The sequence below is a fragment of the Chiloscyllium plagiosum genome, chromosome 1, assembly GCF_004010195.1.
Source record: "Chiloscyllium plagiosum isolate BGI_BamShark_2017 chromosome 1, ASM401019v2, whole genome shotgun sequence".
Lineage (NCBI taxonomy): Eukaryota > Metazoa > Chordata > Chondrichthyes > Orectolobiformes > Hemiscylliidae > Chiloscyllium > Chiloscyllium plagiosum.
The window spans coordinates 91,182,951-91,196,089 of NC_057710.1; the positions used below are offsets into that span (position 1 = coordinate 91,182,951).

At 38.6% G+C, this 13,139-nt stretch overlaps 1 protein-coding gene across 7 annotated transcripts in view; it reads left to right on the forward strand.

Annotated features, from left to right (window-relative positions):
* Window positions 1-13,139, forward strand: part of gabra4 (gamma-aminobutyric acid type A receptor subunit alpha4) — a 56,566-nt gene that overhangs the window by 14,193 nt on the left and 29,234 nt on the right. The window contains exon 9 of one of the 7 annotated variants that reach the window (XM_043691735.1): window positions 12,162-12,280. The exons of the other annotated variants lie outside the window; for them this stretch is intronic. Coding sequence (XP_043547670.1) covers window positions 12,162-12,244 — 83 coding nt within the window. The 3' untranslated portion in view covers window positions 12,245-12,280. Of the gene's footprint in view, window positions 1-12,161; window positions 12,281-13,139 lie in introns of those variants that run through there. 7 annotated transcript variants of the gene reach the window in all.

The window sequence follows — 13,139 nt, forward strand, 5'->3', positions numbered from 1 at the left end:
ATCATCTGAGCAGTGGACCACCATACACTGTATAAGATAAAAATATTAATTATAACCTTTGACAATTAGACACTTATTGTTTTCACTGTGTTATAATTCAGTTAGGAGGGATGAACTAATTATTTTACTTGTCCCACTCTTTACTGATCACAGAAAAGTCTGAATTCAAAAGTTGGGGGGAGTGTGACATCACAATTAATGTATGTATTCTGTATCTTAGACTGTCTGTAGCTTAGTATCAGAAACACGTCCTCCAGGTTCTTGAAATTGACAAATAAATAATTAGTTTATTGGAAAATAATAACTTGGACAAAGCAGTGAAAACCATTAACAAAAGCTTTAAAATGTGTAAATATATTCAACCATGCTACATGGAAATAGCACCCCCCAACATCTTCTAAATCTGAAATAAAACCCTTGGCCAAGTAACTGTTAAATTCCAAAAAAAAGGATCAATCATAGAGATGTCTAAATGCAGCTGAACTTACTTTCCTCTCAAGAATGGGGGTTTCTTCCTGAATCAGTAATGATTGCTTGATGCTTCATTTTGGATACAGCGGTGTGGATTTACACTTCTCCTTTAATAACCTTCTACTTGTGGAGATGGGATATTTCAGTAGGATTTCAATTTACAGAACTTTGATCAGAGGGATTTCAGAGAAGGAAAGAGAGGGCAAAAGCTATTTTCTCTGTAGCAAATTCTCTCTGTGCTCAAAAAAACATTTTTTATCCCAAACTAAATGTCTCTGTCTCTTTCAAAGTATTACAGCTTCAATATCTCCAGTGAAGCAACTTGTTCTTTGTTTATGCTGTAGACAGTGTCCTTTGATTTGCAAAGTATTATTTTCAAAACAGTTCAAGAATAATATAACCAGTCAATGATATCGTAAATTAGTAAGTAAAATAACTTTTGTACAACTGCAATGATGTTCTTGTAATCTTTAGCTGGGATTATGTCATGAGGTCTCTGTTTATTTATTTTGGAACCGGATACCACTCTATAAATTCAGATTGCACATCCAGAGCTGATAACGATGTTTAAAATGACATCTGCAGTCTATATTTTTCTTTAAAAATCATAGAACATAGAAGAACATAGAAGAATAGAGCGCAGTACAGGCTCTTTGGCCCTCGATGTTGCGCCGATCCAAGCCCACCTAACCTATACTAACCCACTATCCTCCATATACCTATCCAATGCCCGCTTAAATGCCCATAAAGAGGGAGAGTCCACCACTGCTACAGGCAGGGCATTCCATGAACTTACGACACGCTGAGTGAAGAACCTACCCCTAAATTCAGTCCTATATCTACCCCCCTTAATTTAAAGCTATGCCCCCTTGTAATACCCGACTCCATACGCGGGAAAAGGTTCACACTGTCAACCCTATCTAACCCCCTAATCATCTTGTACACCTCAATCAAGTCACCCCTACCGCACTATTTACTTGGGTGGCAACTTTCAGAGATCTGTGTACATGGACACCAAGATCCCTCTGCTCATCCACACTACCAAGTATCCGACCATTAGCCCAGTACCCCATCTTTTTGTTATTCTTCCCAAAGTGAATCACCTCACACTTAGCTACATTGAATTCCATTTGCCACCTTTCTGCCCAGCTCTGCAGCTTCTCTATATCCTGCTGTAACCTGCCACATGCTTCCTCACTGTCAGCAACTCCTCCGACTTTCGTATCATCCGCAAACTTGCTTACCCAACCTTCTAACCCCTCTTCCAGGTCATTTATAAAAATGACAAACAGCAATGGTCCCAAAACAGATCCTTGCGGAACACCGCTAGTGACGGCACTCCATGAAGAAACTTTGCCATCAACTACTACCCTCTGTCTTCTTCCATCCAGCCCATTCCTAATCCAAACCTCCAACTCACCCTCAATGCCATATCTCTGTATTTTCTGCAGTAGCCTACCATGGGGAATCTTATCAAACGCCTTACTAAAATCCATATATACCACATCTACCGCTTTCCCCTCATCACCCTCCTTCGTCACGTTTTCAAAGAATTCAATAAGGTTTGTGAGGCATGACCTGCCCTTCACAAAACCATGCTGACTATCCTTGATCACATTATTCCTATCCAGATGTGCATAAATCCTATCCCTTACAATTCTCTCTAAGACTTTGCCCACAACAGAAGTGAGACTCACCGGCCTATAGTTACTAGGGTTATCCCTACTCCCCTTTTTGAACAAGGGAACCACATTTGCTATCCTCCAGTCTTCTGGGACTACTCCTGTAGACAAAGAGGACATAAAAATCAAGGCCAATGGCTCTGCAATCTCCTCCCTTGCTTCCCAGCGAATCCTAGGATAAATGCCATCAGGCCCTGGGGACTTATCTATTTTCACCTTTTCCAGGATTTCCAACACCTCTTCTCTACATACTTCAAAGCCATCCATTCTACTTATTTGTGACTCAGTATTCACATCGACGACAATGCCCTGTTCCTGAGTAAATACTGAAGAAAAGTATTCATTCAGTGTCTCCCCAATCTCTTCAGCCTCCACACGCAACTTCCCACTACTATCATCTGTCCAATTTTCAGATTTTTAGAATTGGTCCCTAAAATAGGTGGTGAAATAATGCAAATTTAGATTGCAAAGAGAGATCCAACAGTTATGAACAGTCGAGCCTAAAAACATTTGATTCAAAATTTGGGGAAGCTTTTCATTGATAAAACCCACCATCAACTCACAATACTATTAAAGCCTATTAAAAAGTCTTGTAATCCAACAAGGAGGCTCTACATCACAACTGCAACCTTTCTGCAGCTGTTAACACAAGTCTTGACAGCACAAAGAGTGCTTGAAGTCATGGATGTCTTTTTCAATACTGAATCGCTTGTAAGCATTTTGTATTGGATTGGTTTTACTTTAATCATGTCTGTGTCATTGCTTTTTTGTTGATGCCAGCTTTGGTCCAACACGTCCATGCCAACCAGATATCCTAAATTAATCTAGTCCCAAATGCCAGCATTTGGCCCATATCCCTCTAAACTGTCCCAATTCATGTACCTGTCCAGCTGCCTTATAAATGATGTATTTGTACTAACCTCTCTCAATTCTTCTGGCAGCTCATTCCATACGCACACCACCCTCTGTGTGAAAACATTGCCTTTAGGTGCCTTTCAAATCTTTCCCCTCTCACCTGAGACCTATGCTGTCTAGTTTTGGATATTCCTACCCTGAGAAAAAGACCTTATCTATTCACCCTATCCACGTCCTTCATGATTAGATTACATTACAGCGTGATTGTATAAAACTCTATAAGGTCATCCCTCAGCCTCCAACTCTCCAGGGAAAAATGGCCCCTGTCTAGTCAGCCTCTCCCTGCAGCTCAAACTCTCAAACCCTGACAATATTCTTGAAAATCCTTTCTGTGCCTTTCAAGATGAACAACATGTCGGTTAGCATGCCTTGATAGTTATATGGGAACATGGAATTTTTCTTTATTGTGGAAGATACAATATTGTGTTTCTTGTTTATTCATATTAGTACCTAGTATTGTGCATGCTTCTCTATGGAACATAGCTGAAATCGCAGGCTCAGCTGGCTCCTGCTTCAATACCTTGTAAAGGGCTTTGTCAACAATCACTCTCAGTTAGGATAATTGAACTAGTGTAGGTCAACGGAAAGCCCTGTAAGGACTCTGCCAGTGAACACTGTATGGTGGACCCACATTTGGATAGGACTGCCACTACAATTAAGACCCCTCATTCTCTGACCTTAACTGGCTGTCCTAGTTGCTACCTGCCTTCCCCACCCACTCAGCCGCAATGCACCAAGGACGCAAGGACCTTCCCACTGCTCTCATGTTCTCACTCCTCAGCCCTCTCACTACTAACTCACTTGAATCTGTCCAGAGCCTCCATGCAAGAGCCCATTCTTCTGCTCCTCCTCCTCATGCTGTTGAGTTAAACAAGCAAAACTAACACACAACTGCAGAAAGCTAACAAGTGAATGCCATCTTCATATGATCATGAACTGGATGCCATCAGATTCTTATGTGCTGCCCTTGAAGATAGGACATGATTGGAAATTGTTTCATATTATTGAGTACTCGAGATATACCAATGTATTAAAAATACGAGCCCACCATGACCGGTTGTTATTTTCAGTGCACTGTAAACACACAGCTCATCGCTGTATCTCAACTATTGAAAATCAAATTTTTGTATCCTACCTAATTGCATCATGACACATGCCACATTTCCTACTCTTGTAACTTGTTAAAGTTGTTTCTTTAATTTGTTTATGTACTTCATTTGATGTATTATGCAAAATACAATCCTGAATTCTAGATCAAAATCATTTTGCCGATTTGAGTGCCCAAGTTTTAATATGAGAAGAAACATGTTTGTTTGAATTTCAGTATAATGTGAAAATATTCAGTCCCTTTCATTGACAACCAAATCTTAGATGCACCATATTATTTTGTGGACAGAAACCTTCACCATGATGTACATACTATGACCTCAACTTGGATGTAATCTATGCTCACAAAAGTGGCACAATAGTCCATCTGCCTTTGATCCTGATCCTATTGCAATAGCAGGAGTTACTTGAATTTGGGCCATATTGATCTATTTTGGCTTGTGTAATTTGAAGGGGGATAAGGGGTATGTCAATGTTACCAAAATTAAACCTTAGAATCAATGTTGACCATAGATTTATGGGCTGTCTTCTAAGTACTCCAGCTTATTGAAGGTCCCTGAACCCTTAACCAAACACAGATAAGCAAACTGAAAATTGCTGTAAAAATTATAGCACATGTTCAAGCAATAAGGCAGGCCACTTAATGATCTACCTGACATATCACTAAAGAACATTGGAGACCTTCTAAATATGGAGGGTTGATAGAATCTTAAGTAAATATTTGTTTCTCAACCTTAATAAATGAATATGAATAAATAAAGGCACTGGAAAAATACCTTATAGAAGATATACCTTTTTCCCTCCAGTTCAAGTGCAAACAAAATTGGGGAAAACAAATCAATGTCTGATCAATTGACTCTGACATCATCCATTTCCACTTCCAACTGATCAGATTTGCTTTGTCAGTTTCCACTATTTCATTTTAACTATTCCAGTTAGTTCTAACAGCCCTTAGTTCCATTCTTCACCTGATCTTATTGCTTGACACTGGTAACCTCCAATCTTAGTGACATTGACTGATTTCTCTCCTAAATCACAAATCAAACCCTACGTAACTTGAACATTTAACTTTCAACTTATAAAACCTATATGAGGATCATCTGTTTGGAAAGTTAGTTGGTGTATAGTTATATTTTGCTTTAAATATAAATGGAAGTAGAGATGAGTTGACAATCATATTTTGTATCTCTTGATGAAGTACTGAAGAGAAGCCAAAAAAGGTGTCTATCAATGGGAAATAAAATTGGTAAAAGCTGTGCTAAGCAGATCAGACCAATACTACTCTTAAGAAATATTGACCATGATGTTTTAAATTCTCTTCAGTTGCAAACACTTAGCTCCTTGACCTGATGCCCATAATTAATATCCATTTAGCAGGACAGGTGGGAAGTTTGGCTGGAGGAGTGATATGTTTAATAGCTCTGCTTTTTAGCTGAAAGACGATCACAACTCCATGTATACAGTGAAAAGCAAAGTCAAAGCAGCTGAGGAATTTGTGAGAATAGTCCACGAGTGACCAAAGTTTGCAACATTGGAGAAATCTAGCTGAGCTGTCAACCCATAAGTTGGTAGTGATTAGTTGAGCCTTCCCTTTCTGTGCAGGCTTTTCTTGAGATACAAAATCAGGCCATATCCTAATGCTTGCTTCGTCCACTCTGATTCAGAAACTTACATCTTGATACATGTGTTTTTCAGGGATCAGCAAGTATTACTGTAGTTACACAAAGCATTCCGAATCAGTCTATAACAGCATTTCCCAAACTCTAAGTTGCATTGACTCGAAGTTGACTCTAGTAGAGTCACCAGTTGAAAGTTTGGAGCCAGGGATTCCAAGGCAATGGAACTTCTGAGTGCTATAGCTGGGCAGCCCCTTTAAACATTTGCAATTATTTTAATAGTAATCACAGCCTAACTGATTGACTCTTGAAACAAGCTTGTCTTATTATAATACTCAGTGGAAAGATAGATGCTTTTTACTTAAAATCTCTGAATAATACAACTATAACCCCTGTATCCCCCACCCATGTCCCCACTTCATCTCCCCCAGCCCCCAAAGTGATTTGCATGAGAGTTTTCAAGCACCAAAATGGGATCATAAAGGGAAAATGTTTGGGAAGCATTTCCCAAATGATAGCCTAGTTTTACAGAATTTCCAGTAAAAACACAAAACTTGCTGTTTTGTGTATTGAGGTTTAACCTGCTGAATCAGAATGGCTGAAGCATGCATTAGGTTATGACCTGATGTTGGTACCACAAGAAAAGCCTGTACAGAAATCAAGGTTCAAGTTGTGAGATATAGATTTAATTCACAAACAAGTAATGAAGACCTGAGAGTCACCACATCTAAGGCAAGGGAAATGGTTGAGAAGGTGGGACCTAATCTCAGCTGGTGTGACAATTGAATCTACACTGATATGCAAAACAGCTATCCAGCCAACTGAACTAATTGACCCCCCATCCCCACCTGCCAGCTCCATTAATAACTTGCAAAAAATGGCATTTTGTTCTTTGCTTCCCTATTTCATTATGAACTGACTATATTTTGCCGTTAAACCTGCCACAGAAAGCTAATACTTGACATTAGACATCAAACTACTAATTTAACATTAATGTTACTGACTATTAATCAAGCTTTAAGGCAGCAAAAATTATTACAAGTTTGAAAATTCATTTCTTTAGGTTCCCACATTTTTACAATGATTTCAAGAATGTCTTATTTTATACTGAATGCTTTTTATTGCTATAATTTCCACCTCTTCTTTCACTCCTTCGTATCTCTATATTTCTTACCTTCTCTTTATTTCATTTTTGTATCTCATTTGCTTTGAATTCATCCACTAAAATCGCCCTTTTATTTCAATCTTTCATACGTTAATTTCCAAATTCTTGAATTTGATTGGTTAATAAGAAACATTATGACACTTAGTCAAGTGTCAACTGCGCTGAGTCTCTTATTAGATCAATCTTAGCTCAAATTTCCAATAACTTCTGAGCAAAAGGTTTTTCAGCTGAAGGGTACAGGGGAAAGTGTAACTGATAATAAGCTGATGTTAAATTTCCTGCTACAGAAAATTTGGGCCCAATGAATTGCATAATAGCTTACCGATTGACAATCTTGCATTGCTGCTTGGTTAAGAAACATCTTCTCAACTCGATTTGTGTCAGAGCGCAGGCAGGGCTTTTTATTGTCTCAGGACAAAGGTGCAAGTAGTGAACCTACTGTGCAGGAATCCCAACATGCTTATTCCACAAGGGTTGACATTTCAGACATCTCAATATTCCCATGCAGTTGGTCCCACTTTAGTAGGAAATATATGGTTCACAGCATCTCAAAGCAGTCTGCAACTGAGAACCTTTTGACTGATATGTTCAAAAGGTGTTTGACACATTCACAGGTTATAATGTAATGGTGCATAATAAGCTCATATGCTTGTTCTACTGAATGAATGCCAGGGTTTGGTTTAGGAATGATAAGTGATCAGTAAATTAGCCAGCATTGTGGAATTGTTCAGACACAATGGAGTACTTTATCCAAAGAGAAAGTATCCTTCTTTGATAAAAATATTGAGACTTGGATTTTAATGTGTTAATTTGCTTTAGAATTCATATTTTTATTTGGCAGTTCATCTATTTGTTTCAGCTTTGTAGCAATGGAACAGATGGTCATTTGTTCTCCTGCTTCAATATTTAAACGAATGGCTGAGGTCCTTCGAACTAACAAAAATGTTAATGTGTTCAGCCTTGGAGGTTCTGTTGATACAACTCTGTAGTGGATCCCTTTATGAATGCATGACTAAGTATCAAATCTAAATAATGACTTTCGTTGAGTAGGAGTTGTTGGCACGCTAATAAGGGAACTGTGAATGTTTATGAACAGTTAATAGAATTAACATTTTTGAAGAAGTTTATTTTGACCATTATTGGGAGGACTAACCCGTTTTCAAGTTGAGTTTGAATAGTTGTGTATTTGACTGGCAGTTTTATGAGCCATTTGACATTGACATTTTTAAAGTGGTTTTTGAATGGTTGTTTGCTGTGTTTGATAGTTCACATGCATCTCTCAGACTTCCCAGTATTATAATAGGGCTTATGCATTCTGTAATAGGTAGATGATGGCTGACTGGGTATGGGAGTGGTATGAGAATAAATAGGAGTATAGAGGGGGCATAACCAGAAGCAGTGGGCAAGGGGATACATGAGGGGGTGTGAAATGTGGGCATGGGTGAGTGTTAATAAGGGAGGCGAGGGTTAAAGTGCCTATTCTTCTGCTTGAACAGGGAAAATATTCTTATGATTGGAGATGGGCCTTCTAACTTGCCCACCTGAGCATCTATTATCCTCACTTTCCAACTTGAGCCTGTTTCCATGGGCAGTAGTTCTAACTCCACCCTGCCCCAACCACCCTGCCATGGAAATAATGTAGGTGGGGATTACCATGCAGAAGGAGGGGTTGCAACATGTGAAAGCAGCTGATTTATTATTGAGGTTTCAAGGTTGAAAAACCTGGATTTAAGTTGTTTTCTAATCACTTTGAAGTATCCTTCACTTTTGTTTGTGCATCTAGCCCACAAAACATAATAAACGAGACTTATTCATTGGGGTCAGTCACTGGTAATTTGTTTGTCATGGAGATTAGTGTCATTTTACTATTATTTAATTAAGATGGGATGGATTTTAACTCTCTGGGGTGCTAGAATGGCAAATGGACACATATCAGATCTCCATTGCATTCTTTGATTAAGTTCAGTTAAAACAAAAACGGGGCAGGGCAGGAAGCTGAGGGATGTGTGAAAATAACATAGCTTTGGCACATCAAATCCTGGGATTTGAATTTGAACTTTGTGAATCTTTTCAGGCTAACAAATTGCCCTCACTGCACTTGGTAAGTCAGTTCTGCCTCTTGTGGATATTTTATGTAATTGAAGCTATTATTGCCATGGCAACCTGACCTTTTTAGAGCTGCTCAACTGTCCGATCTTTCAGTCAGTTTCCATAGAAGACCGGTTCCTATGCAACCAGTTTTCATGTGAATTTTAAGACTGGTGTCAAAATGCAGCTCAAGGCTTGGATAGTCATGACATTGACAGATGCTGAGAAGCCAAATTTGTATAAATGCTGTCCCAAACATTACAAGCAGGAGATAGAGGCAGACATTTCTCATTTTGACATGTGGAGCCTGGTTCTAACCTACAGCTAATAGATTTTATGCCATTTTCTGATACTTTCAATTTTTTTCCATCTTCTGAAGGGCAAGTGTTTAAGTTTACAGTAAAAGTAAGAGTGCAGTACAGTATTTGGAAGAAGTAGATAAGAAAATAAGAAGAAAATAAGTAGGCAAAATAAGGATGGAGGACATGCCTTCAAGAACTGCTGACCAGTCTGAAAGCTGACATTCTTCAGTCCTACAGTGTAATAACATGGCCATGTGGTCACTAAGTATTGTCTTTGACTCATAATATCCTGTAAGCCCTTGCAGTGTCAATATCAGAACTCTTGCCTCCATGTCTAAGATGGTACATGCTTATTACTTCTATGGAATAGTCCTACTTGTTTCTGTTGCCTCTGCTGAGTTAGTTAGGGAGCAACCTTTCAGAATCAGAAAGTCTAAAATCAACAAGCGATGGCTGGGGAGAAGGAAAGGGAGTGGTGAAGTAAACAAGATTCACATCTTCACCATCCATTTGATGCCATTTCTTAGGATGAGGGTAGGAACAGTGAGTTGTAAACGGACAGGAAGCTGCCCGTTTCTGCCATCCTGGATGCTTCTGATGTGTCAGGTGCCACAGGCTGCTTTGTTTCTGGTTCCATGATATTTTGGATCATTTTCTCCAGACAGATTAGGTGATGGCTTGCTGAGTGCCCTATTAAGCTGATCATCCACCTCTCACTCATGTTATGTGCCACCTTCACCTACAGAGTGTCATCGATCATTTTCAATCTGGTGTATAGATGATGTTGCTACATTTTATAGTGCATGCCTGAGGAACATTGTTTTGGGTGTATTTGACAATCTGGAAGCAATTGAAGCTCCATCTGTAGCGTGACACACAAATAAGTTTCCATGGAGCAGCATTATAGAATGTAGTAGCATGTTATTTTATTGATAGCATTACATTTTTAAATACATTTCTCTTTGGTATACTGATATATTTTATGAATATGACATAAAAATATGTTTGATATTATATAAATATCTCCATTAAGTGTGATTGGTCTGTCACCTGTGAGAAAAGGAACCTGATTTTTAGTAGCTGAAAATAAGTTTACAAACTGCCATTATAGTCCACAGTTCTGGTACCATGTGTGTGCTTTAGGTTATTTCTTGATTTCCAGTGGTGTTTGAGCCCAGGCTGTGAGTATTAGAGTTTCTGAACCTGAGGGCGAACATGAGGTTTAATCATAGGTTCCAAGAGGTGGCCATCCAACTGCCAGACAGAGAACAGAGTAGCAAGTACATATTGTGTGAAAGAAGCAGACTATGCAGGAAATTGTTAGGAATGTGCCACTTTCAATCTGACATTTACCATTGAATACCACTGAAGGTGAAGAAATGTCGATGGTGTGCAGCACCATGTCTGGTACCATGAGGAAAGGGCTGGACAGTGGGAATGGAAGAGTGTAGGCATGCAGTAATCACTAGACACTCCACAATCAAGAGAACAGACAGGCAGTTCTGTGAGGTTAAAGGTTAACAGAGAGGATTTGTATAACATTCTGTAGAATGAAGGGTAAGAGCTAGAAGTCATAGAGCATGTCAGAAGAACAGACATGGGGCAGAAGAGTATTGAGGTTCTGCAGCCTGGAATTAAGAAGGCAAAGAGCAAGTTAAAAGCAGGTTCTGAATGGTAATAACCTCTGGATTACTCCCACTCATTGTTATTCATCAGCGAAAGTAGAAGTAGCAGTCTGTGGCAGATTAACATATAATTAGAGACATCTTCCAGATTCCTGGGAAATTTGGAACTAACCTATAGGTGGAATGGCCTGCTCAAGGTCTGAATTGAGTTGGGACCAATATACTATCAAAAAGATTAACTCATGTTTTGATGAAGGAACTTTAAATTTGGATACATTGTGGTCAGTCCCTTCATTCAAACCATTAATTTAGATTGTTGACAAATGAGTCCTATGTACAGCTGCATGACGTACCTTGCAGTTATACCCTAAAACCCCAAAATATTCCTTATAATTGCAAATATCTTCTTTTGTCTATTAATCAATCCTCAGTCCATGCAAATATCATACAACAATATCACAAGTCCTAATTTGACGTAGCAACCTTTTGTCTGGAACCTTATTCAATGCTTTTTTAAAAATTCATTTCATTGCATCCACTGATTGCCCATTTTCCATCTTAATATTTACATTCTCAAAACTTCCTAACAGATATGTCAACATGATGACTTTTTGCACAGTCTGAGTTGATTCAACTTAGTCATGCCTCTGAGTCATGCACCATGTCTCTTACCAACTGTTAAATTCCCCTACTTCCACTCTTACTAATGCATAACATAGTCTAGTTGATACCTTTGAGGTCTTGCTTTTAGCTTCCTCCACAGCTGCTCAATCTAGATTGTAGGACCTCAACTTTTTCCATCCCATAGGGGCTGTCAATATGCTCCATGACTTTTAGCTTTTCCCCCTTGACCTATTATCATATCCCTAATAACAGATTCCAAAATTTTGCCTACTGTTGATGTTAGGCTGATGCTCTCTGTTTATTCCCTTTCTCCTTTAGAGCAGAATGGTTATTTTTGCTACATCTCATTCCTTGGGGAATGTTCTGGCATCCAAAGTATTATGGAAGCTTGATACAAATGCATTTACTACCTCAGAAGCTTCTTATTTTAAATACTGAGGATGCAGGTCATAAGATCCAAAGAGATTTATTGCCTTTTATTTACATTTATTTCTCTAGTACTATCGAGTTACTGAATCTGATTTCTTTATGTTCCTTGTTTTTGACACACCCCTCATTATTTCCAGAAGGTATTTTACCTCCTATCGTGAAGGCTCATACAAAGTTTGGGGAGATAATGGCCCAGGTGATGTTATCACTGGACTGTTAATCCAGGGACCTGGTAATGTTCTGGTGACTCGGATTCAAATTCCGTGTTGGCAGATGGTGGAATTTGAATTCAATAAAATTCTGGAATTAAGAGCCTGATGATCATGGAACCATTGCCGATTGCCAGGAAAACAACCCATCTGGTTCACCGATGTCATTTAGGGAAGGAAACTGCAATCCTTATCTTGTCTTGCCTACATGTGACTCCAGACTCACAGCAATATGATTAACTCTTAATTGCCCTCTGAGCAAGTAGGGATGGGCTATAAATGCTGGCCTTGCCAGAGATGCCCACATCCTGTGAATGAATAAAAATGAAGTATTTGGTAATGTTTCCATCACCCATTTTCCATCACCCATTATAATTTCAATTGTCTCTGCCTCTAAGAGTTCATGTTTACCTTCACTAATCATTTGCTATTCATATTTTTATTAAACTATTTACATATCTTAATGCTTTGTGCTAGTTCATTCTCATACCCTTTTCTTTTCCTCCTTATTAAATTCTTGGTCTTTCTTGTTGAATTCTGAAATTCCCCCAGTCCTCAGGCCTCAATCCTTTTTGTAAAATCATAGATCTCATCCTTTGATCTAATACTACCTTCTTGTTAGACATGATTACATCAATTCTTTCTGTAGAGTTTTCCTGAAGACTGGATACTTGTTGCCAGTTATATATTAGTTCTTTAAATGCTAGTCATTCCTTTTCTACTGTTGTAATATTAATTATCTTTTCCAATATACCTTATATAGCGCACCCTCATAGCTACATAATTTGATTTGTTTAGATTTAGGGTCTTAGTTTTAGGCTTAAGTAAATCTCATTCAAATTCAGTATAAAATTCTACTAAATTATGGTTACTCTTCCCTAGACAGGTTACCACTGTCTAAAACAC